The 26,834-nt window shown below is 44.2% G+C and overlaps 2 protein-coding genes across 2 annotated transcripts in view; one reads left to right on the top strand and one right to left on the bottom strand.

The window, feature by feature from the left end:
* Positions 1 to 722, bottom strand: part of Pdilt (protein disulfide isomerase like, testis expressed) — a 31,224-nt gene extending 30,502 nt beyond the window's left edge. The window contains exon 1 of the mRNA XM_032895644.1: positions 517 to 722. The gene's annotated coding sequence lies outside the window, so the exon portion shown is untranslated. The remainder of the gene's footprint in view (positions 1 to 516) is intronic.
* Positions 723 to 3,093: 2,371 nt separating this feature from the next.
* Acsm5 (acyl-CoA synthetase medium chain family member 5) lies at positions 3,094 to 26,372 on the top strand. Its single transcript, XM_032892792.1, has 15 exons — positions 3,094 to 3,416; positions 5,318 to 5,537; positions 8,627 to 8,837; positions 11,063 to 11,270; positions 13,141 to 13,284; positions 13,661 to 13,814; positions 15,597 to 15,676; positions 17,212 to 17,335; positions 18,106 to 18,186; positions 18,307 to 18,408; positions 20,373 to 20,500; positions 20,579 to 20,678; positions 22,492 to 22,611; positions 23,325 to 23,444; positions 25,455 to 26,372. Exons 2-14 carry the CDS (start codon positions 5,337 to 5,339, stop codon positions 23,406 to 23,408), a joined length of 1,737 nt encoding a protein of 578 aa, XP_032748683.1. The 5' UTR covers positions 3,094 to 3,416; positions 5,318 to 5,336; the 3' UTR covers positions 23,409 to 23,444; positions 25,455 to 26,372.
* Positions 26,373 to 26,834: the final 462 nt, after the last annotated feature.

Genomic DNA, 26,834 nt, shown 5'->3' with positions numbered 1-26,834 from the left:
GGCCTCCCAAACACCAGTGTTTATTTAGTATTCCAGTTGGTTTTTGCCAAGCTGTTTAGATAATCATGGTCTTCCCACCTCAACCTCTTAAGCGTTGAGATTTCAGATAATGAAGCACAGCATCTGGATCTTTAAAGATGTTAAATATAAATGACTAGCATGGTTCATAGCTGCTTCCCCACGTCCTAGAACCACATCTGGACCTGTTTTGATGCTCGGTGAAGAGTGAGTGAATGGATGGCCTTGTTTAATTCTTAGCACAAGCCCCATGGCCTATTTTAGTGGATCAATTACAACTACACAATAATGATTTTGTGAGAGATTTTGGTTTTTGTTTTGTTTGTTTACAAATACTAATGCTTGAGTCCAAACCCAAACAGGTCTCAGGTAGGGTTATGCTGAGCCTATAAAGCCATTGCCCTGACCCTAATGTGTTGCTGTCTTAAATATATAATACACTTAGTACACCAGGGTTAGGTCTGTCAATCAGAGTGGTCTTATTTAGTAAGCTCATACCTGCAAGAAACTGGATTAATTTTGGGACTGTCAGACCATGTGGAGCTGGGCCAGTCAGCCCTGTGGCAATCACAGAGGATGCAGAAGTCTGAGGAGCAGGCTTTAAGTTTCCCCTTGTGATGAGAGCAGGTCCTGTCTGCTAATGAGTGATCCCGAGAAATCCACAAGCAGTAAGTAAGTTCCTGCTTGAGCACATGGAGGCCACAACTGCCTCTGAAACTATGTTCTGAGTTCTAGGGTTCTAGAGGGCCAGACAAGGGAGCTTGAGAATGGGCCATTGTTGAGTAAGAGGGGCCCAGCCTAGCAGCCCTGGTCAAAGCATGTACCCATGGACACCAGGGACCAGACTTTTTGTAAGGCCAGAAGCCAACCTGACTGGAGGAAGCTGGCTGTCTGTGGATTGGCCTTCGAATCTTAGCACTGTCCTAACCCATGTGACCTTAAACATGTTTCCTTTTTCTGAGGCTTGGTTTCCTCTATTGTTTAATGAGGTGGCACTTGATGGATATAAAAAGGGTTAAACAGATAGGTGCAAAATGAGCACCTGAGTATATGGAAGCAGTAAGCACTCTCTCCCATCCCCACCATTGTCTGTCTCTTCTCGTTCTTCCCCTCCCCTCCCTTCCCTCCCTTTCCTTTCCCTCCCCTTATCTTCTTTCTCCTCCCTTCCCCTTCCCTGCCCATCTTTGCACTTGCTGTCCTGTCCCCTTCTTTTTACTCCTCCCCTTCGTCTTCCCTTCCCCTCCCTTTTACTTCCCTTCCCTCCTCTCCCCTCCATTTTCTTTCCCTCCTCTCCCCTCCCCTCCCCTTCCCTTCAGAAGTGTTGGGGATCAAACCCAGGGCTTCACACATACTTAGCAGCATTTTACCATGGAGCCACACTCCAGGCCTTCTTAGCACCTTTCCTTGACTGTCTTCCCTACACATCAACCTCTTCTTCCTCAAATATGATGCTCATCTTCTTACCTCAGGGCCTTTGAGTTGCAGCCTCCTTGGTCAGGAAGCTCTTTACCCAGGAATACTCAAGACTTCTCTTGGCTACTTTAAGCCAAGGGCCATGTCACTTTCCCGGCTAGCCCTTTCCCAATAACTTTGTATCAAATGCTAACAGCCTTACCCCATCTTGGGCCTTAATTGCCTCCTAAATTACATGTCATTTTTTTTTTTTGCCTACTGTATACTAGGCACCCAGGAAATATTTTTAAAATAAAGGCTATTTGTATTATTAGTATATCATTGTTACGGTTTTCAGCCTTCAGCGCTCTGCAGCCCCAACTCTTATCAAATACTGACACACATAGGAATATTGAGATTATATCACTTGAAGATGGCTCATTTGTCCATATATCGGAGTGAGTAGAACATATTTCTGCAAATTCAGGCATGAGTTTATTGCTTAGGGCTCATAAAGACACTGTGGCCAAGGCGGTACGGAGAAAGAAAAGCAGCTTATGTGGACATGGCCAGGTTGGCCTGACTAGGAGATGAGAGAAGAAACACGGCTCATGAATGTTATACAGCCTGTGTGACAACCCCTCATCCACCTCTACTGCTAAGAAAGGTGCTCTGAGGTCCTGGGCCGGAGGGTGGGGACTTTACCAGGTTAGACTTTATCATAAACAAACAAACAAACAAACAAAAGTCAGAAATCACTTTGAACCTACTACCCATGGAAAACCCCAACACAATATCTGGCAGTGAAAAAAAAAAAAACAAAGTGAAACTTTGCTTTTGCTACTTGAGGACTCAACAAAGAATCAGGAACTCTCCCAAATGCAGGATTGTTCTGAGTGTAGGGATATGGAAGGGAACACAGAGGACCCCAAATCTCCATCCACATGTCCGAGTGTGCCTGTGTGAAAGGGAGGCCCAATGTGAATTATCTGAAACTACACAGCATTAGAAAGTGGTCTGTCCCAGAGAGGAAGGAATGGTGGTCAGAGGAGGCGTGGCAAAAGCCTGCTGATAGAAACAGTTCAGGTCTGAGGAAGGGCCCTGGGGCTTCTCCAAGTGACACCTTGAAGGTAGGAGACCTTGGAGAAGGAGCAGCTAGAAAGGAAGACACGGGCATGTAGCAGCGCTGTGCTGGAATGAATTATGGGGTAGGGTAGGGCACAAATTAACCCGTGGGAGCTTCACAAGCTAGTTCTGGTGATAGCCACACTCGAGGTATCCTAATGGCGGTGGATCAGGACAGTTTTTTGCTGCTGTTCTTAAAGAAGCAGCCCGCCTGCCTGCAGTGCGCCTGTGTCGCAGCATTGACTTTGACCCTGGAGGAAGTAAGGGGACATTAGAAAGCTTTCTGATTTCAACAGCTTTATTTAACTAAGATCCGGCTCTTTTTTTTTTTTTTTTTTTTTTTTTTCCAGTAATTTATGTAATTGCGCTGCCTTGGCCCCCATCCAAGAGCTATTTCATTAGCTCTTAGAATCCTGCACGCATCCTTTGCCAAGCTGCTCCTTCAGGGTCACTTTTAATCTTTAAGCCCTGGGAGAAGGGCGTGGTGTGGGGGTGGGAGTGGGGGGTGGGGCAGCGAGTGACCTTTCTGTTAAAGCAGAGTAAAGCACTCGTTCAAGTTTCTAGTTGTTGACCTGAATTCCTGGGAGCACATGTACCAGTACCTAGCAGGCTGGCTCCAGGGCAGGGTTTAATCTTTCAGGCACTGTGTGCCTTGGAAACCCTGGCGTGAAGCCACTTTCACAAACTTAGTGTCCCTACCCTCTGAAAGTTGAAGCTGCTGACTCCTAATCCGGCTCTCCGTAGGCTGTGCTTGGGGCTAAAGCTCCCTGTCTGAATCCTGCCTCCATCAGCTTCTGGGGAAATCTCAGGAGCTTTGTGGTCTGTCGCGCTGCCGAAGTGGAACACAGATGCCTTTTGTGCACCTCAGATTCTAAAACAAGGTAACTGAGCAAGAAACCCTTCACTGACAAGTGTCACCTACCCAGAGACCTTTGCGGGAGGATTAAATCAAGGATAGGAATGGCATGAGGTGACCTTAGGAAAGTGTGGAGAAAGACCTGGAGGCTGTGGAGGTCAGCCATCAAGAAAGAAAGAGTCAAAGAAACAGACCTGGGGCAGAACTCAGGGGTGATGTCGGGGGTATCTGAGACTCTTAATCCCTGGGTTAGTGGCTACGAGACAAAGGCTGAACATAGACTTCTCTGGAAAGTGAGAGTCGGAAGTAACTTTTTCCCTTCTAAGCCACCTCCTCTAATGAGGAAAGTAGCATGTGGGATAGAGTTGTCATAGGGCTTAATGAAAAGCTTTTTGAATAATTCTTATCATTGGTTAAGCATATGTTATTATACACAATAATGGGTTCAGTGTGGCTTTTCAGACATGGATAAAGTGCTTTTTCATCCTAATCATCCTCATTGCCACCTTTTGTCCCTTTCCATCCCCACTAACCCCATCCTCCCCCTCCCCCTCTCCCTCTCCCTCTGCCTTCTCCTCCTCCTCAACTAGTCCCTCTTTGACATTTTTGGTTTTTTAAGTTATTATTTCTTGAACCCAGTGAGTTTCAGTAGGGCTGCTTACAAGAGCATGAATGGTTGGTTTCAGGAGCATGGGCAACTTATTGGTGTGAAATAATGATGTCATTGAGTTTTGTTTTGTTTCAACATACTCTGTGCACAATCAGCCTTCAGTGGCTGTGGGAATGAGCCTTTCCTGCTGTGGAAACACAGTCATTGTCTCCCAGTTGCCTGTTCTCTTACGACTAGAGGAACTTGGCCCAAGGGACAGAAACTGAGTGTCCCCAGGCTCCAGATATCTCTGGGATCCTGTGAACATGCAGAGTCACACTCACAGGTGGGAGCCAAGGCACAGCTCTGGGGACCACTCATGCTCCAAGGCCCCATCCCCTGAGCAGCAAGGTCCTAAAACAGCCCTGCCCACTGGCAGCTCCTGCCACTTAAGAAACCTAGCTGTTGTGTTAGCCTCAAGTGCTCATTGTGCTTGCAGTATTGATACAAAACACAAGGGATAGGGTGTTCACATGCCTGGATAAGTAAGATACATTCTTCTAATTTGTTTCTTTCTTACTTTCCTGCATCTCAGTGCTACAAAGCTGTGAGCGGCATGTGTAGCTAGCATTTTGTCTCTACTGGGCAGAGTTGGACCTTTCCAGATGCCAGCTGTGTTAACTACACTGATGTGACCATCCCACATTGCACAAATTAGGTGAAATGTCACAGTGTGCCCTCTAAGGCTATGTAATTATTTATCAGTTAAAACAGTTAAGATGTGAGTTAATGGGCTAGGGAGATAATTCAATCAATAAAATCTTTGTCCTGCAAGTATGAGGGCCTAAGTCTATCCTAGAACCTACAGGGAAGAGCTGGTGACAGGCGGATTCCTGGGTTGCACTGCCCTGCCAGCACAGCCTAACTGGTGAGTTGTAAGATAATGAGAGGCCTTATCTCAAAGCAGGGGACAGTGTCTGAAGAACAACAGCCAAGGCTTCCACATGCACATGAGCACACATACCTGAACACACATGTGCACCTGAACACACATATACAATCCATATACATAAACAAAATGCATGTTGACTATTTTTTAATATAGCAAAATTACTGTCATTGAGAGATCCCTTTGAAGGTCTGAGTTTTAAGAAGTGGGCTATGAATGGATGGCCTCAGATACATGCAGACCCTGATACCAGAGAAGAGACACTTCCAGGGTCCCAGTGGAATGACAGTCAGTATGAGCTACATCACCACTCTCCGGGCTGGTCACAGACTCCTCTTCAATCCCAATTCCAGAATTCAACACTACAGTCCTTCCTCTTTGGTGACAGGCAGAAGGTGACAGAAGACATGAGGTTATGGCTGAGAGGTCTGGTCTACCAGGCTCGGAGGAGTTCCTGGGGAGTCTTCAGGATTCACACACAGCCACCACCTCCCCCTATCCCTGAGGTTGTAGCTACCTGGGAAGCCATCAGCCTAGGGAAGCGGCCAGTGCCGGAGTACTTCAACTTTGCCCACGATGTGCTAGATGTGTGGAGTCAGCTGGAAAAGGTGAGGCTCACCCTGCCCTGGTGTCCCTCGGGGGCACCTGAAGTCCCCCCAGATACTGCAGTGAGACTGTGAGACAAGCACATTGCAACATTGTGACCTGGGAACTTGGTGAGTCCAAAAATTGAAACTGTTAACACTTAAGCTTGAGGCTTGAATGGGACAAATTAGACCCCAGTGGTATGAGTCAGACACACCTTGAACAGTGCTTAAAGTGTCACCCAGCCAGAGCCCGGACACAGAGGACATCTGTGTCTGCTCTTCATCCTCTTCCGATGGATCCTAAGCAGATGCGAGCTCTGTCTCTCATGCCCTTCCCTTCTGAGTAGGAGAAACAGAGGCTCAGGCTCAAAGCTTTTCACCTAGAAGTGAGCGAAAACAAACAAAACTCCTTGTTTTATATCATGCCTTAATGTGCACATGCTTCCTTCTTATTTCCCTTTCTATATGTGTCCGTTATGGCTATCTGTATTATATTTGATAGGAATAATTTCTTGGTAATAATAGAATGTAAAGTTTAATCCCAAGGAAATTTTAGTGTTAAATTTGTTTATTTTCTCAAAAATAAACAAACAAACAAAAATGGTTTTATGTATCCCTGGCTGGCCTGTAATTCATTATATAGACCAGGTTAGCCTTGAACTCACAGAGATCAAGCGGCCTGCCTGCCTACTGAGTGTGTTTCTTTGTCTTTGAGACAGTCTCAATCTGAAACTCAGGCAGACCTAGAAGTATAGCCAACTTGTAGCCCAGCCTTGAACTCATGGCAAGCCTCCTGCCTCAGACTCCCAGGTGCTACAGGCATGTAGCAGTATGCCTATCTTTCAGGCATGATCTAGGATCCCTATTTTATCTTATCTGTCGTCCGTTCTGCCATGACTAGATGCAGCAATACCACTGAGCGTGGTAAATTGGTACAGACAGAGTAAGGATGGGGGAGACGCCGCAGCAGCCTCTGCAGTCACTAGGCTTGTGTCATCTACATACTGTAATAACACTGAAAAGGAGAGAGAACCTAAATTCTCAGAACTCAGCAGAGACCTTGGCAGCAGAAGGGTTTATTACAATAGTTCTCTGAGCCTCAATCTGAAAAGCAAGCCCAGGGGCCTTTTAAGCATCCCTGGTCCTGACCCAATTTTCTAGTCAACCAGAGGCCCTGGAAAACAGCAGTCCTCATCCCCAGTGGACCCTGACAGCCTCAGAAGGTGAAGAATGAAGCCAGTTTGTCCAAAGCTTCATTTCCCAAAGAATAATCACTATTTGGTGTTATTTCCCCCATGTTTTCCTTTCCTTTTTGAGATTATAATTATAATATAGTTACATATTCTCTCCCTTCTCTTTCTTCCCTCCAAACCCTCCCACACATCCCTCCTGTTCCCTTCAAAGCTCTCATTTTCCTTGTTGTCGAATGTGTGTGTGTACAGACACATATATTCCTAAACGTAACTTGCTGTGTCTGTATGTTATTTTTATGCATATTTGCTTCTGAACAACCAGTTGACTTGGTGTTACTATTGTGAGGCCGTCTAGATTTGGCCCAACTCAACCAGTAAGGAAAGTCTATTCTGGGGAAGCCATTTGCTGAAAAACTGTAGGCAAGTAGTTTAACATGACTACACGAAGCAGATGAAGTGTTAGATGTCCACGGGGCAAGCAGAAGACAAACCAGAAGCTGGTGGAGAAACTGGAAACCTCCAGTGCACTCCTGCGCATCTCAGAATCAGTGTGCGAGCCTCGGGCATTACAGGCTCTTGCAAGTGACTGAAAAACACTGGACAAGCCCTGGGCAGGGTCTCAGAGTTTATGGCCTTGTCCACTTTCAGTTTGTTTTCTCTGTGCTGTAAGAGGTCTCCCAGCATTTCCCTCTGTCCATCTTCCCCACTATCATGGACATCTAACTCTCTAGAGCTTTAAGCCAAAATAAGTTGCCTTTGGTCATGGCATTTTATCAAATCAACAAAAACTCATGCAACCTGGCGGGACTATTCTAAAAACTAGTGAGTTGTGTAATTGTATGTGGTGATTTGTAGGTGAAGTGAGTAATGGTTTAATTAAACAGGGAGGATCATGGGACAGTGTAAGTCTTCTTACCTTTTACATTACAATGCTGGTATAGGAAATTTGTTTAGGTTTGCCTAACTCAACACTTGGAAGATATTAAGTTACAAATAAAACTGACAAGTCCCTGACCTACATGGAGGGGCCAAGGTTTTTGGTTTGTGTTTGGCTGGTTAGCTTTTAGTTTTATACAGGAGGGTCTCATGTAGACAAGGCTAGCCCTAAACTCACTAGTCAAAGATGATTTTGAATTCCTGATCCTCTTGCTTCTGTCTCCTAAGTCCTGGTTTTACAGGCACACTATACAGCACCTTGTTTATCCACTGTTGGGGACTGACCCCAGGAATTGGTGTGTGTCAAACATGTACTCTATCAACTGACTCATACCCTTGGCCAATTATTTTGATTTTTGAACTCTTTGATCAGATATCCTATGTTGTTGAAATTTCCAGCCCCAATAAGCCCATATAAAAACACACAATCCAATAATTATAGGCTGTAAGGCAAGGTTGGCCAGATCTAACACTATACTAAGTTATTTCCCAGCTACAAGGCCCCTTGCTACTCGTGGTTTCTCCTGGCCACGGTGGTTCTGCTCCATCATGGCTTCCTCCTTTTCTTCAGTCCTCTCTCCTTCTCCTCTCATCCTCTTCTACCTCTCCACCCGCCCCACTCTCAAACCTCCCTTCCCACCTTCCCCCTCCACTGCCCAATCACAGGCTCTAGCTTCTATTGAGCAGTTAAAACAGGCAGAGGGGTCACATGAGATCACCCGAGTACCTGATGGGCTGCTCATCAGGAGCAACCCCTCATGAGGAAGCAGAATTAGCATCAGAATACAAACAGCATCAGGACAACCCACAACATTTCCCCCATTTTTTTGTCCAATTAAAATTGCTCCTTCTCCTCTGATAACAAACAATATATAAGAGGAACTATTCAATATATCTATAAGATATGTTTTTTCTTAAACAAATGAGCAAAACCACTCAATAATGGCTTCTATTTTTTTCCTGGCTGCACCCACTGTCCAGACAGGGCGCCGCCCCCCAAATCCTGCATTCTGGTGGGTGAATGGCTCAGGAACAGAAATCAAGTGGACGTTTGAGGAACTGGGGAAGCAGTCCAGGAAGGCAGCCAACATCTTAGAGGGAGCATGTGGCCTGAAACCTGGAGACAGATTAATGCTGGTGCTTCCGAGACTCCCAGAATGGTGGCTGATCGGCGTGGCTTGTATGCGAACAGGTCAGTGAGCAAGTCTAGAGCTCCCTTCGTAGGACTGACACTGCCCACCAGAGCTTTGCAGGTCCCACAAGATGTGGAAGACGGAATGAAGAGAATCCCATACGGGGTTCACATTTCCTTTGCCTGACAGTCATAGACCAGATTGCATGCAGTGGTCAAACAATGACATGAGAATTAAAAATCAACTGCTTAGTAAGGGTCAAAGCACAAGGAACCCTGCAGGTTTCTAAGCACCTACTATGTGCTGGGAACTGTGCTAAGAGATCTGTTCCTGATTTAAAAAAATAAAAACTTTTGGTCAGAGTGTTATTTATTTTTCCTACCAAATATCTCACTTTTGCCTACCTATAACTTTTATTGATATTCATAAAAAATTAACTCACAACCACATCTCATGTTATCACGTGAAGTGGAGCTTCCATTCCAACACAGAAGAAGAGATCAAAGCCGATGTCAATACAGTGCTGCATCCCTACATTTTCCTCATATGCTCTTGTCAGGTTATACTGGTTGACTTTCTCTGATTGACAGCTCTGGCTGTTGAGCATCTTCCTGGGCCTCAGTTCCTAAAGCATAGCAAAAGAATGACTTTGGTGGGCTGTGACAACAGAGAGATGGAATGAAAAAGCACAGCAGTGCTTGGGGCTAGCTTACAAAGACCCGAGTTTGATCCCCAGAACTCATATTAAAAAAGAAAGAAGCCACGTGTGATGATACATACTTATAATCTCAGCTCTGGGCAGAGACAGGTGGATCCCTGGTGCTCAACAGTGAGCTTGGGCCACTAGGCAAGCTCCAAAGCAATGAAAGATCCTGTCTCAAAAACAAGGTAGACAGTGCTTGAAGAGTGACACGCACACATACACACATAGCACCCCCCATACACATGCATACATAGCACACATATATGCATACATAGCATCCAAACACACACATGCACACATAGCACCAACACACACATGAATGCATAGCACTGAAACATACACATGCATAAAAGAACACAATTCAACTCAGAGCGTTCATACTGGGTGCTGCATTGTGTAAGCATTTGGGAGGCAGGGCAAAGTGCAGTGAGACCATGGGCTTGGCTCTCATGCTGTGTTGAAGTGACCTTTCCCTCTGCTTCTTGTTCTCACTAGTTGTTTTTCTCAGTGAATGAGTATGTTGAACTCAATGGAAAATACTAATAATCTGTGCTCCGAGATACTGAGGGTTTTCAAATGGCAAGGCTGCCCGTCGTTCTTATTCTTCCTCCATGGAGGTAGATAGACTTTGCTACCCTTAGCATAGCTTTGGTGTTCTGGAGTCCCTGCCTATTATACTTCCTTTATCAGCAAGGGACCCGTATACAACACCGGATTCAGCCCAACATTTCATTTGAAAAGCATGAAAAAACACTGAACTAAGGAGTTGTTACAGCAATACAATATAATATATTCAAGATCATGGACTCTCAGCATCTTCGTCCGGCCTGCCATTGCTGTGGTAGAACACCATGACTAAAAGCAACTTGGAGAGGAAAGGTTTTATTCAGCTTACACTTCCACATTTAGTCCTTCACTGAAGGAAGTCAGTATAGGAACTCAAACCTGGCAGGAACCTAGAAGCAGGAACTGATGCAGAGGCCATGGAGGGGTGCTGCTCTGTTCATCATGACTTGCTCAGTCTGCTTTCTTATAGAGCCCAGGACCACTATCTGGGGGATGGTCCTACCCATGGTGAGCTGGATCCCTCCCCCACATCAACCACTACCTAAGAAAATGCCCTATAGACTTGTACGTGGGCTGATTTTATGGCCGCATTTTCTTAATTGAGGTTCCCCCTTTCGGGTGACTCTAAGTGTGTGTCCAGTTGACATTAAACTAGCCAGGACGAGCAGGTTTAAGGCTGCTTTAGCTCTGCAAGTCCAGCTGTATCACACATTCACTGTGTATTCTTGGGGAAACCATTTGATTTAGTCAAGGCAGGAAAGTCTAAAGACCTAGGCTCTTCAAATGTGTGGTGTGTTTCTCACAATAGCATGTATTTCTGAGCATTGTGAGAACTGAGTGTAGCAAAGCCTCGGCAGTTCTTATCACAGGCGAGTACTCCATGTCTTTTGGATTTCCTGGTTACCATGATTGTTCCTTCAGGTGTCCCAGCCCTCCTCAGCTACTTATGTCTCCGTCCTCTACATTCAGATCTTCCTTCTCTCCTAACAATCTCTCTTCTCTGCGTGACCCAAGGTGTGGTCATGATCCCAGGCGTCTCCCAGCTGACACAGAAGGATCTCAAGTACCGGCTACAGGCTGCCAGGGTCAAATCCATCATCACCAGTGATGCCCTAGCTCCTCACGTGGATGCCATCAGTGCTGACTGCCCCTCCCTTCAAACCAAGCTTCTGGTGTCTGATACCAGTCGTCCAGGCTGGATCAATTTCCGGGAACTCCTGAGGTAAATTGGGACCCTCCAGGACAGTAGCAGTGAGATAGGCTTTGAATATTTTCTTTTTTCAGCAACAGGGTTGAATACAAAGAGACAGAACCAAATAGATACTGGCCAGACACATCATCCTGTGAACCCCTGGATGTTCAAGGTTACTCAGTAACTGGGTGCGCCACTGTATCCCAGCATCCTCTAACATGGTGGCAAAGATTATTGGAATTCTTAACCAGAGTGTATAAGTTAAATTTTATGATACATTTAATTCACAAAAAGCTGTCAATAATGAAAAGGCTGTCTCATATCAGTGCTTGCTGTATGACAGGCTCTAGGCTAAATAAGCATCCAGCTGCATTTATTTGCACGGGAAGGGCTTAATAACACCGGTTCTGTGGCTGACATTGCCTTTGGTGTACAGAACACTGTAGTAAAGAAGAAATCTTCTTGCTTAATCCTTGAAAGGAGCCACACAGGTGCAATTTTATTTTTACAGGTGAGAAAACAGTCTTGAAACTGGAAATGACTCATCTAAAATGCCAAAGAGAAGTAAAGGCTGAATTAGGGCACAGTCGATATACGTTGCTTTGTAACAAGGATGCAGCGGGCGTTGATCTGTGGATTTGAGATAGTTGTCCTGAACAGAGACCAGAATGCCTGTCACCCTAGCATTTGGGATTGTGAGTTTGAGACCAGCCTGAAATACAAAGCCTGTCCCAAAACAAAATTAAAAACAAAGCAATGTCAGAAGATTCCAAAAATGGTCACTGGGAGCTGGACTCCTGAGCCTAGAGTGTCCACCTCTGTGAGCAGATGCACCTGAATAAATACAAATTTGTGTAATTTGGCATCTGCCCTACTTAGCCAGACATATCTGAATCAGAGCCTTAGGGTTTGTCATTTCTAATGCTCAGCCCATGACATTTTGATGAGTCATCAAGTTAACCTAAATATATCCTTTTAAAATTCAGTTATCATTAAAATTATCTAATCTAAAAAAATGCAAGGTTCTGATTTTATTTTGTCCAAGGTGGAGCACAAGTAACAGAATTGCTTTTAAAATTTAACTCAGAGATCACAAGACAGCCAGGTCTGAGATCCAGGAGCTAGCTGAGTCTTCAAATCCCAGAACTTAGGAAATTACCTAGTCTCAAATGCCTAATTTTTGAGAAAACATTTAGAAAAAAATGTCTCTACATTGAGAATTGAGTTAGGAAGGGGACTGTTCTGTCAGATGGACAGAAATATACACAGGAGAATGCATGCATCTGTCCTATCACAAGAAATGTACACAAGAGTAGAGATCTTCGTTTGTTTGTAAGTGCGTGTGTGTGTGTGTGTGTGTGTGTGTGTGTGTGTGTGTGTGTGTGTACTTGTTCATATAGGTGTGTGCACATATGTGCAAACCAAAGGTTAACTTTATGTATGTTTCTGTATTACTTTCCACTGCCTTATTTTCTTGAGACAGGGTCTCTCACTGAACCTGGAGCTCACCATCTAGGTAGAACAGCTGCTCAGTGAGCGTCAGGCATCTTCCTGTCTCTGTGTCTCCAAGCCTGAAATTACAGATGCAAATAGCATTCTTGTAGGTGCTGAGGAACTAAACTCATGTCCTCTCCTTTGTGTTGTTCTGAATGAGCTATCTACCCAACTTTTGTGGATCTCTCAAATAAGTCATTTGGGTATTTGAGACTCAATTTTGTAGCTTTGGCTATAAAAATGGTTGTAGAGATAGTATCTATTTATGAACATGTCTGCAAATGACACAGTGCTCCACACAGCACCCATACATGATGTGTTGAAACAGCCCTACTACCACTGTTATATCTTTGGGACTGCTTGGGGTGTTGTTATTAGTGCCTCTTAGTATCCTTGCATTCTCCAGAGCAGCATCTCCAGAACACAACTGCGTGAGAACCAGAAGTGGAGATTCAGTGGCCATATACTTCACCAGTGGAACCACAGGGGCCCCCAAGATGGTGGAACATTCCCAGTGCAGCTATGGACTGGGTTTTGTGGCCAGCGGAAGGTATTGGAATGACTTGTCTATAAGACCCAAATACAAGATGGATGAGTAAACAGAGGGGAGAGAGGGAAAGAGGAAAAATGTGGAAATGGAGTTCAGAGAAGAACCAGAGGGTTAGTCAGGTAGGGTCTTGAAGTCTTTCCTTTGAGGAAGTACAGGACCTGTTCCTTTAACTTGTTTTCTTAGCTACAACACAAGTACAAAGAAAGTGCTGAGTAAGCGTTTGTTGAGATCATAGTTGAGTTGATGGGTCTTGTCTAGATTTGAAGAGCTTAAGTGGTATATCCTGAGGTCTGAGCTCCAAATTATGAATAATATAACCCATTCTAAAGGTGGAGTTATTGATGATGGTGCTCTGACTTCCTCTCATTTTTGGCAGGAGGTGGATGGCCTTGACTGAGTCCAACATATTCTGGAACACAACTGACACTGGTTGGGTGAAAGCAGCCTGGACTCTCTTCTCTGCCTGGGCCAATGGCGCTTGCATTTTTGTGCATGAGCTGCCCCGAGTTGATGCTAAAACTATTCTAAATGTAAGGAGAAAAAGCTAATGCTGGGTTTCTGAGCTTTGCACATGTTGGGCAAATGTCTTATCATTGTGCAACTTCTCCAGGCTTGTTTTGAAACAGAGTCATAACTATGTAACCCAGGATAACCTTGAACCAGAGGTCTTCTGCGTTGGAGTGCCAAGAGTGGAGGTTATGAGTGTATGCCACTGTGCCAAGCTCTGAATCACCTCTTGTGTTCTCAGTGTAAATGGGATGAATGGAATCAGTGTTTTAGGTGGCATGAGAAAATGTAGGAATCGAATGACAAATTCACTTAGAACTTTTGTAATCTGGATTCAGTCTATTTAGCAACCTCCAGTCATTACCAGCCCTCAAAATAGATCCCCAGGCATGAAAGTATTTCATATCTCCAAACTTTATCAAAGCCTTTTACTGCATGCTGCACCTCTCTTTCCTTCACCTTCTTCCCTATGCTTTTGTCAAAACACAAACTATTTGTCAAAACTTTAAGTAAAATCCAAAGTCTAGTCAGCATGTGCAGCTGTCCTTGTACCTTATTAGGAGTCATTCAGCGAACTCAAGTCATTCAGCCCAGTGCCTCCTGTCTTATTTTTCTGGGGTCTTATCACGAAGGAAGAGGATTGACATCCCAAGTGAAGACATGGAATGCCTTTGCTCTCTCCTCTAAATGGCATTTCGTGAGATATCAACGAGCCTATCTCCCCATACCCATATCTTTGAGACAAGCTGGGTCAAATGTGGCAAGGAGTATGGACTTCTTCATTGGTCAAATTTGTATTCTCAGCCTAGTCTCCTTACTTCTTTGAGTCTCACTTTCTAAGTTGTCATGAGAACAACAACAACAAAAAAAAAGATACTGTGTTCCTAATACACTAGTTGTTATTCATTTCCCATCATCATTGTTCTTGGAGGATGTGTCAGCCATCTGTGCAGCTTTTCTCTTCACCATCCCCAGCCATGACAATATATTCGTGATCTATTATTTTGCAGTTTCCCATGTACACCCATACTAACAGCAGCAGTGTAGCGATTCATAGTAATTCATGGTAAAAAGGCAGGAGCAGCACAAGCACTCATCAGAAACTGTGTAAGCCAAATAATAGTGCCCACCTTGTTTTTGGCCTGGAGTTTGTCTTTTGGGCTAGACTGCTGGCCAGTGAGTCTCAGGGATCTGCCCGTCTCTGCATACTCTACCACACCTGACTCCTTTTCTCATGGGTTGGGTTCTAGGACTAAACTGAGGCTCTTAGTCTTGTGCTGGTTGCGGCATCTCCCACAATAATTTTTACAAAGATAGCTTCTAGGAATGCAGTCATTTTAGAGCATGGTTAATCCTGGGTAATCTGTTTAAATTCTGGATTGTTGTTTTTATTGATTGTCCACTGAAAACTGGCCAGAGGTATCATTTCCTCACTGTCTGCCGAGGACAGCTAGAATGTAGTCACAGCCTAGTACCTTGTCTACTCCAGAGTGAGTCACTCAAGAGAGGGAGAGAGGTAAGAACATTTGAGACAGAAGCTGTATTCTTTCTGTAATCTAATCTCAAGTGACTCACACCATGTCAACGGGATACTATTGGTCCCATGGACCAACCTTGGAGCAGTGTAAGAGGAGATCCCATAAAGGTGCAAATGCTAGAAGGTGGATCATGGACGTCACCTTGACAGATAGCTGCCATGTGTAGTGTTCTACTCTGGTTTGTCAGTGACACATTGAGATCCATTTCACCTATCCTATTTCACCTGAGTGTCTCTGAGAAAACTGTCTACTTCTTGTTTTGTTTAGACTCTCTGCAGGTTCCCAATAACCACCATTTGCTGTGTCCCAACCCTCTTCCGGCTGCTTGTACAAGAGGATCTGACAAGGTACAGCCTCTGCTTGGCACTTACAGGGTCCTCACATGACGACATCCATCTTTCAGTCCAACTCTTCTTTCTGTTTCTCTATCTTTGTCTTTCTGGGAGTTTCTTGCTTCACCTCTGCCTCTTTCTATGTCTTCATGTGTCTCTCTTTGTCACTACTGTGTCACACACACACACACACACACACACACACACATACACACACACACACACACACAGACTCCCACATATCTTACATTAAGCTTTTAAAGATGGTTTTTATGGATCTTCATAATTCATACCCAGAAAAAAACCTGAAAGTATTTAAAGCAATTCGAATTTTTGACTGGATCACCACCATACACCACACCCTTAGCATTTTCGTGACTTCTGTCACAGTGATCATTGGGTTTCCACAGGTCAGCTATAGAATAGTTTTGGTTACCAAAGGTTTTTCATTTGTTTAGACTAACAAGTTCACTCACTCCATCTCCTAACCCAAGCCAGCCATTCCTAGGATACTCAAACAAAGTTGACAACACTGTGCCTGGCTCTTATCCCGGACAAATACAACAGCATCCACTAGTTGGGCTGGGCTGTTTGCAGGGGTATTGGGTAGTACTTATCAATCCTAACCATGTCTCCCTCTTCTATCCTTTCCCAAAGCAGTGTCTTCCCAAGCACTCACCTTCCTAAGTCACACTCCCTGGCCTATAATATTCCAAAGAATGGAGCGCTTGCATGATTTTAAATGTATTCCTCTAAATATAAGAATTAGTGTCATTCATTCATTTCTTATGAATATTCTCACACTTATTTTGGCTGGAAACAGCCCCTGGATAATTCTTCAAGTCCAGTTAGATACTGCTTAGCAATAATAAGTAATTGAACTGAATTAGCGAAGTACAACTGGGAGAAGAAAATGATCCAAAATATATTTATATTTAGTGTAACTTTTGAACTGACAGACAGACTATTTACTATTTATTTAATATCTCTGGAAATTTTATAACCAGTCTTCTCAATTGGAGGATTCTTAGAAGGCTATTTTTAAAGATTTATTTATTTATTATGTATAAGTACACTCTAGCTGTCTTCAGATACACCAGAAGAGGGCATCAGATCCCATTACAGATGGTTGTGAACCACCATGTGGTTGCTGGGAATTGAACTCAGGACCTCTGGAAGAGCAGTTGGTGCTCTTAACCATCTCTCCAGCCCAGAAGGCTATTTTTAATCTATTAAAATTTTCGTTGATTTATTACTTTCAGTCAGGTCATTGCCTCTATGGATTTATTATTAGTTTGTTTTAGGTAGATTAATTTGAACAATTCACTGTTGTGCTCAGACCTATCATATGAGTCTGATTTTAACCCAAATTTGGATAGGATTGATCTGCGGACCGCAGCTGCAGAGAGAGTTTGGACCGCATGGAGCTTACTGTAGGACAGAAGGGAACTTACCCTCTAGTGTCTTTGGGGCTCTGAATATCTAGCAATGCTGGAGGGTAAGTAGAAATGTTTATGACATAGATGACCTTGTCTCCCTGCTTGAGAAAGGTACAAGTTCCAGTGCCTCAGGCACTGTTTGACTGGTGGAGAAGCCCTCAACCCTGACGTGAGGGACAAGTGGAAAAGCCAGACAGGCCTGGAGCTCCATGAAGGCTACGGACAATCAGAAACAGTGAGTTGGTGTCTCAGACCTCCTCATCAGAACCATCGCCCCATTATAGAGGATCACCAACCGATAGCAGTTCCTCACCTCTCCCCGACACCTGCCAGAAACTTCCTGGCTCTAGGGCCCTGAAACTGGCTATGGAACACCATTAGCCATGCCTCCTTTTGGTTTTAAGGCAGTCTCAGGTAATTTCCCATATGCCATGGCCCTGCAAAGCAGCTTTCCTGATGCCTCCCATAATTACTCCTTTTGTAGCTATGACAAAGTACCTGGCAGAAGTGAAGAGGTCCATTGTCACACCCATGTCCAGAATGGTTTCCTTTTCTCAGATACACACTGCCCTCTAGAGGATTCTAAATTCAATCCAGTTGACAATAAAGATTAATACTCATAATTGCTCAAGGAAATTGTCACTCCAGAATAGCCCATGATGTCTTTTTAAATAAAATCCTAAGCAGTGAACCCTATAACCATCTTGACCAGAGGTGGGAGTGAGTGAATCTTTGAGCTAAATGACAATTTAGTTCTCTACCCATGAACACCACAAGTGCCTAATGGACTGTTGGCCATGGACAGAGAAGATTTAAAAAATAAGGGAAAAGAAGGGAAGAGTATGAAAGCGAGGGAAAGAAAGATGGCAGAAAAAGAGGAGGAAGAAGAACGAGAAGGCAGGTGAGAGCCAGCATGGACCAGGAAACAAGGGGATGGAGGCTTCCCATGGTTGACACCGGTTGACACATGGTTGACATGGTTGACATGGTTGACATGGTCTCCAGGTCGTCATCTGTGGCAATTCAAGAGGCTCAACGATCAAGTCTGGATCTATGGGGAAAGCAAGCCCACCTTACGATGTGCAGGTAGGCAGCCTCTGTGACAGTGCACCGAGCAATCTATGTTCTGGGGGATGCAGGGTGACCTTTTGGGTACCTTGGCTGTACAAAGGATGCTCAGATGCCATGCTGTGACCTCTCTGTTAGATTGTAGATGAGGAGGGTAATGTCCTGCCTCCAGGAAAAGAGGGAAATATTGCCATCCGCATCAAACCTACTAGACCCTTCTGTTTCTTCAACTGCTATCTGGTAAGTTGTGGGGAACAGCTGGGAAGAGTCACAGTAATCACTCCATGCAGACCTTGAGAAGCACATTTTGTAAATATCTGTAGCGTGACCCTTGTAGTAACTGCATTGAGTTGGTTGCTATAGTTACTGATTGATTAGGAACACCGCTGTTGACAAGGAAGGTACAAAAGTGGATGGCTTATCTGGTGTCAAACAACTTATATGCAAGGTCCTATGCTTAAACAAGAGTGTGTTGAGAGCACAAACACAGATAGGAAAGGTTAAATTCCAGAAAGCAAAGTTTCTTACCGAAGAACCAACTACAAGCTGGTGCTAGACCAAGTTTTCAAGATGTTTGCCTCTGGTTTGTTGGTTGAAATTCAGTCCAAGGTTCCGAAATAAGATAGTAATTATCTGTCCTTTAGACCTTGGCTAGAATCTCTTCCTATTCTTTTCTGTAAAACTTTCAAGCCTGGATGTGCATCAGAAACACCCAGGAAGCTTCAACTAGTACTGATCCCTACAACCACTTAAATCAAATCAACTAAATTTTGGGATGATGAGGATCAGGCCCCTGGGTAATTTGAAAGCGCAGCCAAGATTTAAGAACTACTTGTCACAGAGATACCCTGTAGCTCATATACTAAGCTGACAGACTGTGCATTTTAAAATCAACTTGTCAAGACCCATGAAAACATTCGTTAGAAATTTTAATTGGATTTTCATTAAGTCTATAAACCAACTCAGAAGAAGCTGACTTTCCACTCATTCTTTCTAATTTTCTTACACTAATTAATTGTGTGTGTCTATGTGTGTTTGTGTGTGCACACACATATGCCAGACTGTGTGTGTGTAGGTCAAAAGACAGCTCGGTGAAGTCAGTTCCCTGCTTTCACCATGTGGGTTTGTGAATTGAACTCAGATGATCAGGTGAGCACTGATCCATCTCACTAACTCCTACTCATTCTTTCTGTCTTTCCATTTGTTTAAATAACCTTTCACCATTCCATGAGATCCTTTACATTCAACATGCTTTACCTCAAACATGAAGCAACTGGCAAATTGTTGTTGCTATATAGTAATTTTGTTTTCTTTTAAAAAACTATACATGGAATCATGAAAGTTCCATTTTTTGTATCTTAGACTCAAGATAATTTATTTACCAGTCACACAGATTTTTGCATGCACTAGTAAGTTTTTCTTTCCATTAAATAGTAACATTTTCTTTAGGACTTTTGGAATTGGGCTATTGTATCAGCTTTGTGAGTAAAACATCTACCTTGCAAACATGAAGACCTGAGTTTGAATCCTCAGAAACTACCTAAAGCCCCACATAGTAGCACACATGTCTGAAATCCCAGTTCCTAAGAGTAAATGGGGACAGGAGAATCCACAGAAGCTCCTAGGCCAGCTAGCCTGGTGCATGCAGTGCAAATATCCAATAATAGACCCATCTAGAATAAAGTCAGGAAGGGCTGACACCTGAAACTGTTTCTGACTTCCAATAATAGCATTTGTCCACATTCATACACACACACACACACACACACACACACACACACACACACACACACACACGCACGCACATGCATGCATGCACGTACACGTAATTTTAGAATCATAACTTGACTTTTTCTTTACTGTATCACTGGGGTTTCAAGCCCTTTGTTTTCTGTTGCCTAGGCTCAGTGTTCTTGCCTACCCAGCACCAGTTGCCCTGTGTGTACCCTCATGAGTTCACCTCTTCTAAGGATGCTCATGAGTGGTTGCTCGGGATCCTACCCAGCAGCTCTCGTTTAATTAAAAGAGGGAAGGGAAGTCACAAATCTGCAGGACTCCAGCCTTCTGTCCTGTCAGAAACTCTGGACAGCTTGACAACCAATAAAGCACCTGTTGAAGGGGCTGACCACTGGGGGCTCTCCAGTCAGGAGCTGACCTAAATCGTTGTTCCCAAATGATCCTCCATGGACTCCCCTCTCTTCTAGGACAATCCTGAGAAGACAGCAGCGTCAGAGCAAGGAGACTTTTACATCACTGGGGACCGAGCACATATGGACGAGGACGGCTACTTTTGGTTCGTGGGGAGAAATGATGATGTAATCAACTCTTCAAGGTCAGTTTAGCTCTTCCTCTCCTTGAGCATCCAGAGGGGAGGGGAAGCCATGTGAAAAGCTTGATTCTTCTCTTCCAGCTACCGGATTGGGCCTGTGGAAGTAGAGAGTGCACTGGCTGAGCATCCGGCTGTCCTGGAGTCTGCTGTGGTCAGCAGCCCAGACCCCATCCGCGGTGAGGTAAGCCTTCCGGGAAGAACAGAAGGTCATTGTTTTCTACTTATAAGCACCCAAAGGAACAAGGGGAATGAGGAATGGCAGATCCCTCCTTTGGTCTCAGCCCCACCCCTAGAACCACAAAGCTGAAACCCCACCTGCAGTCACACATTCCTTCGGATTAACCTCCTTTACAATCATAAATATACTCTACAAGGCAAGATGGGAAAATACCAAATTCCATTTTACTTGGACAGCAGACAATCCAAGCAATCCAAATGAGGCCGAACAGGGTCTGGCACACAATAGGTTTAACAGTAATCATAGTAAGAGATAGCTCTTCTTAAAAGCCAGATTTGTCTGAACACACAGGGATAGTGAGCTCACACCTTTGGGAAGTGTGCAAGGAGAGCTACCCCTTAGCAAACGTTTGGAAGTGTGCAGAGCTTAGTGTTGGTGTGGATCTGCAGCCAAGTGGTGTTTTAAGCACTTTCATTGCTATCAAAAAGTATTCTTTACTTAATTTTGAGGTTATAATATAATAACAACATTTTGCCCTTCTTTTCCTTCCTCTAACCCTTCCCAGATTGCTCTTCTTGCCCTCTTTCAAATTTGTGGCCTCTTTTATCATTAATTGTTATTATAAGTATATACATATATCTAATATATGTATATATATACATGGAATATATATATATGTATATGTACGTATATATTCCTAAATATAACCTGCTCAGTCTGTGTAATGTTATTACTTGTATATGTGTTTTCAGGACTGACTGTTTGGTTTTGGATAACCAATTGGTGAACTCTTCCCTGGGAAAGACTGTTTCTCCCCTTCACCACATTCCCCAGTTGCCTGTAATTCTCTGTGCTGTATAGATACCTGTGGGCTTTCCCCTATCTACTCTGGCATGTTTACTGGTATTATCCTTGTTGGGCTCATGTTGAGGCAGTCATGTTGGTGAGACTTTATGGATGTAGGCTTTGACATTTCTAGGAGACTAGGTATTTATAAAATGCATTATTTTATGTGTGTGCATGTGCGTGCGTGCGTGCGTGCGTGCATGCGTGCATGCGTGCGTGCGTGTGTGTGTGTGTGTGTGTGTGAATAAAAGTGCACACATATCACAGCACGTGTGTGGAAGTCAGAGGACACCTTGCAAGAGTAAAACCATGTAGGCTCCATATAATGAGCTCAGGTTGTCAGGCTCAGCATCAAACACATTTACCCCCAGAGCCATCTCGACAATCTTAGGAATTGTGTTCTGAACAGTTGTTCCCTCTTTATCAGGAGACAAATTCCAGGAGGAAACCCGGGCAGACAAAGCCAAGGCACAGAATGCCCCTTGGAATGACTGAAACAGAAATGGTGATATAGCTCCATGTTTGCTGGTGGGAAATGTACAGAAAGCACTCTCCAAAGACCAGAGGCCCTGGAGCTGGGCTGCATTTTTCTCAGTCCCGCCTGGACAGCCCCTGCCCCTCTATCCTCCTGCAGAAAAACCTAGAAGTGAATGGCCATTGGCATTGGGAAGGAACTTCCTCCTGTGTCTTTATATCTTATGGGAATTAGTGTTGGCTTCTAATGGAGCTGTTGTAAATATGGCACGGAAGATGAGGCTCCAAAATGATTCCAGAAAAGCCAATGCTTCAGTATTTTAGTATGAACAGGCAGGAAACAGGGAAACAGTGTTGTTCACGTCACTGTCTGTGCTTGAGGATCTAGTTGAACCCTCATGTTTAAGTTTAAGTAAGCACATAGTTACAAGACTAGCTTAAGGAGAAAAGCATCATTTCTGAAGGCTTGATCCTTTCTGGGGTTCTCTCCCTACAGGTGGTAAAGGCGTTTATAGTCCTTTCTCCAGCCTATGTGTCTCATGACCCAGAAGCCCTGACCAGGGAACTCCAGGAGCATGTGAAGACAGTGACTGCTCCATACAAGTACCCCAGGAAGGTAACCACCCAGGGTCCTAAAGCTGGAGAACCAAATGAGTCCCTGGTCCAGGCTGTGTGCTGGAGATGCACATACCCCAGTTGATGCTTCAACCTCATTTGTCTCTTGTCATTGGATCCTCTCTGAAGCACATGTTCTTTCTCTAGTGACCTGTAGATGAGAAGCAAAGGGTCTGCTGAGAGGTGAAGACACATGTGCTCCAAGCACTAGCAGTTTTAACTGTTATCACATGGGGAAAACCCTAAATTGTGGGAGCTTTCCAAAGAAGTAGTGAAAGTAACGAATTAAGACAACACAACAGTTCCTCTGGGAAATGATGGCTGCTGCTGCTTTGCTTCTTCTTCTTCTTCTTCTTCTTCTTCTTCTTCTTCTTCTTCTTCTTCTTCTTCTTCTTCTTCTTCTTCTTCTCATCTTCTTCTTCCTCCTCTTCCTCTTCCTCTTCCTCTTCTTTTCTTCTCCTCTTCTTCCTCCTCCTCTTCCTCCTCCTCCTCTTCCTCCTCCTCCTCCTCTTCTTCTTCTACTTTATTGGATATTTTTTATTTACATTTCAAATGGAATTCCCTTTCCCTGTTTCCCGTCCATAAGCTCCCTATACCCTCCCCCTCACCTTCTTCTGTAAGGGTGTTCCCCCTCCACAACCACTCCCCCTTCCTGCCTCCCCACCCTGACATTTGGTTTCTAAGCATGATTGTATCTGTTTGTTTGGTCACCAGGTGGCTTTTATTTCGGAACTGCCAAAGACGGTTTCTGGAAAGATCCTAAGGAGTAAATTGAGAAACCAAGAGTGGGGGAGATGAGGCGCAACCCAAGAAAGATGCTGTGACTCTCTGAAGGTTCTCAAGGAGAAGGAAGTGGGGCTGGCCAGCTACTCCTTGGAGGAGAATAGGCATCAAAGATGGTCAGCTTCCAAATGGGCATTTTGGAATGATGCTGGCAAATGCAAGAACATCCCTAGTCCAGAGCTCACAGACACTGCCCAGCCCAGCAAATTCACCAAAGCTTAACTTCCATCTCTGGAGAACTTCAGCATTTTGTTGTCCCTGGGACAGACAAATCAGCACAACCTTAATCCATGGTCTCGTTATGCCAGTGGAAATGTAAAATGTGACCCTTTGGATGAAGTCATTTGATTACAGTATCTGGGTCATAACATTGACCATACTCTTCCATTTAGAAATCACACTTTTGGGACTCACTATAAAAGAAAAGGCTCAAAATACAGTAAACATTTGGTATGCAAAGATACTCCGTGAAGCACAGTTTAAAACTAAACACACACACACACACACACACACACACACACACACACCCCAAAACAATAGAGAAATAATTAAATCAATTAACACTAGCTCGATCAATTAATGTAACTATTCAAGTACTTAGGCACAGCCTGTGTCCTGGGTAGGGGAGGGGGAATGTAAGCTGTATTAAAGGTTAGAGGGAAAACTGCCATTGGGAAGCTGCTGTGAGGAAACACACTGGAGACATGACTGGTCCCTTTCCTTAGACACTTGCACCTCTCAGGTTTTCTTAAGAAGTAGAAACAATTAATTTAATGAACAAGTTATTTTAGAGGGCAATCTTTTCTTCCTGGCCTGGGAAATGGTGCTGATCATAAAGCACCTCCTGGGTGAGCATGAGCACCCAATCTTCAGATCCCTGATAGCTATGTAAAGGGCATCTGTGGTTATGCACATCTGTAACCTTAACCTTAGTGGGAGGAGAAGAGAAGAAGATCCCTAGAGCTGCCTGGCTAGCCAACCTAGCCCATCAGCAAGCTATGTGCTCACTGAGAAGCCCCCAAAGTTTTTTATTGGTTATTTTATTTATATTTCAAATGTTGTCCCCCTTTCCAGTCTCTCCTCTGCAAACACCCTCCCATCCTCCCTCCCCTTTGCGTCTAAGAGGGTGCTCCCTCCACCCATCTACTCCCTCCTCATTTGTTTAGCATGCCCCTTCACTGGGGCAACAAGCCTCCACAGAACCAAATGTCTACTCTCCCATTGATGCCAGATGCTACATATGCAGCTGGAGTCCCTCCATGTATATTCTTTGGTTGGTAGTTTAGTCCCTGGGAGCTCTGGGGGATCCAGTTAGTCGATATTGTTGTTCTTCCTATGGGGTTGTAATCCCCTTCAGCTCCTTCCATTCTTCCCTATTTCTTCCATGGGGGTCCCTGGGCTCAGTCCAATGGTTGACTGTGAGTGTCTGCATTTGTCTTAAGTCAGGTGCTGAGAAGCTCCAAAAGTTAAGATGGTGAAGAATAATGGAAAACAGTAACATTCACCTCTGGCCCTGACATGCACAGATCTATATCTAAATCTAGATCTAGATGATATATATATATATATATATATATATATATATATATATATATATATATATATATATATATATATCCATACATTGGGGAACTGCTGTGAGGAAACTAGACACACACAGAAACCCCTTAGAAGAAACAATCTTCCAAAACCACCTCCATCCTCATGTCTAATTTCTGTTCATAAATTGTTGCTCAGTCCATGAGTAGTAAGTATCCCAGGGCATGGTGTTGAGAAGCCATGTTCTTCTAGGTCCTTTAATTAGAAGGTGTGGCTCTGAATGGCTGAGACTAACCACAAAAGGGAGAAACTGGTGGAAACTCAAAGCAATGCCTGTGACCTCTACCCAGATCCCAGCACTTCTCCTCACTGGTTGATATGTATTTATTGAGCATGTGCTCAGTGTAGAGGCCTGTGAAATGATAACAAGCAAAGGCAACCTGCGTGAGTTTGCTAAGGCTGCTACAGGCAAGTCCCAGGATGGGGTGGCGCTGCAGCAAAAATCTGTCTCCTCCGTTCCAGGGACAACTCTAAAATCAAAGTGCTGGAAGGTTGGCTCCATCCTGAGGTTCCTCTTCGCATTGCAAGTGTTGTGTTTGTCCTGTGCCTCTATGCTCTTCTCTCATACCGCAAAGGATGCATGTATACTTGCTTCTCAACTCCTCCTGTGTAAGGACACCTGTCACTTCCTGCTACATGAGGGCATTTGGAAGCCCATGACCTACATTAATTTTATTACTTCTTACAGATTTTGACTTTAAGTAAGGGGTTGGGGGTGCAAGTTCCAGGGACTTCCTCAGCCACAGAGTGAAAACATGGCCAGTCTGGGTGACTTAATGAGACCTTGTCTCAAACTAAGTCAGTAAAAGAAGGGGTCGGACATGCAGCCAGTGGTAGAGCATTTCCCTACACATGTAAGGCCCTGGGTTCAATCCCAATAACATGAAAGTAAGGGAGTAAGAAAGCAACCAAGACCCCATTTCCAAATCCACTAGTCACATTCTAAAGTTCTAGGAAGCAGTGTTTCAACAAATCCACAATACTGCTTACAAAAGTTTAGTCTAGTGGATAGGCTGGTATTATTTATTATGGAGCAGTAGCAATAAGGTTATGACTGTGGTAAATGCCACAGTGACTGACAAGCCTAGGGAACTTAGGTATATAGTGGTTTGCATAAGAAGTCTCCATTGGAGCTTAGGAGATATTCTAATAGTTAGAGTGTTTTCTGTACAAGCAAGAGGACCAGAGTTCAGATCCCCAGAAATGCATGCAAATACTCCCTGAGTATGGTAGCACAGCCTCAAGGCAGAGATTGGAGACTCCAGAGAAAGCTGACTAGAAAGACCAGACATATCAGCAAGCTCTGGGGTTTGATTGTAGAGTGATCCTGCCTCCATGAATAAAGTGGAAGAACAATGGGAGATGGTTCCTGACATGAAATTCTGGCCTCCACATGCATATGCAATCCCTGCTCCCCACCATGTACATGCATAACCTCACACAAATACATACTTGCACCCCCCAGTCATGCATATGGATTCACAAACATATAAAATATGAATGCATATACAGGTGATAAAAACACACATGAGAGAGGGGGAAGGAGGAGATGTCTCTAGTGAGCTGGGATCGACTGAAGCCTGGATAAAGGTAAAGAGACAACAGTGAGGCCTCTGGATAAATGTGGCAGACTGTGGAAAGGTTTCATGGGAAGGCAGAAGAGAGCAGATTACTGTTGGGAACCTTTCACACTCAGGTAGAGCCAGCCATACTCACACAATTCACAGGGCTTCTACCTCTGCCCTCATGTGGGCAGATACTGATAACATCTACTTTATATGGTCTGATAGACCCAGCAGGGTGTTGAAATACACTTAACTGTATTCCCCCAGATCAAGAATT

This window comes from Rattus rattus, chromosome 2, assembly GCF_011064425.1.
Source record: "Rattus rattus isolate New Zealand chromosome 2, Rrattus_CSIRO_v1, whole genome shotgun sequence".
NCBI classification, from domain to species: Eukaryota; Metazoa; Chordata; class Mammalia; order Rodentia; family Muridae; genus Rattus; species Rattus rattus.
Note: the sequence above shows the minus strand (reverse complement) of the source record. Positions and strands in the feature narration are given on the sequence as shown.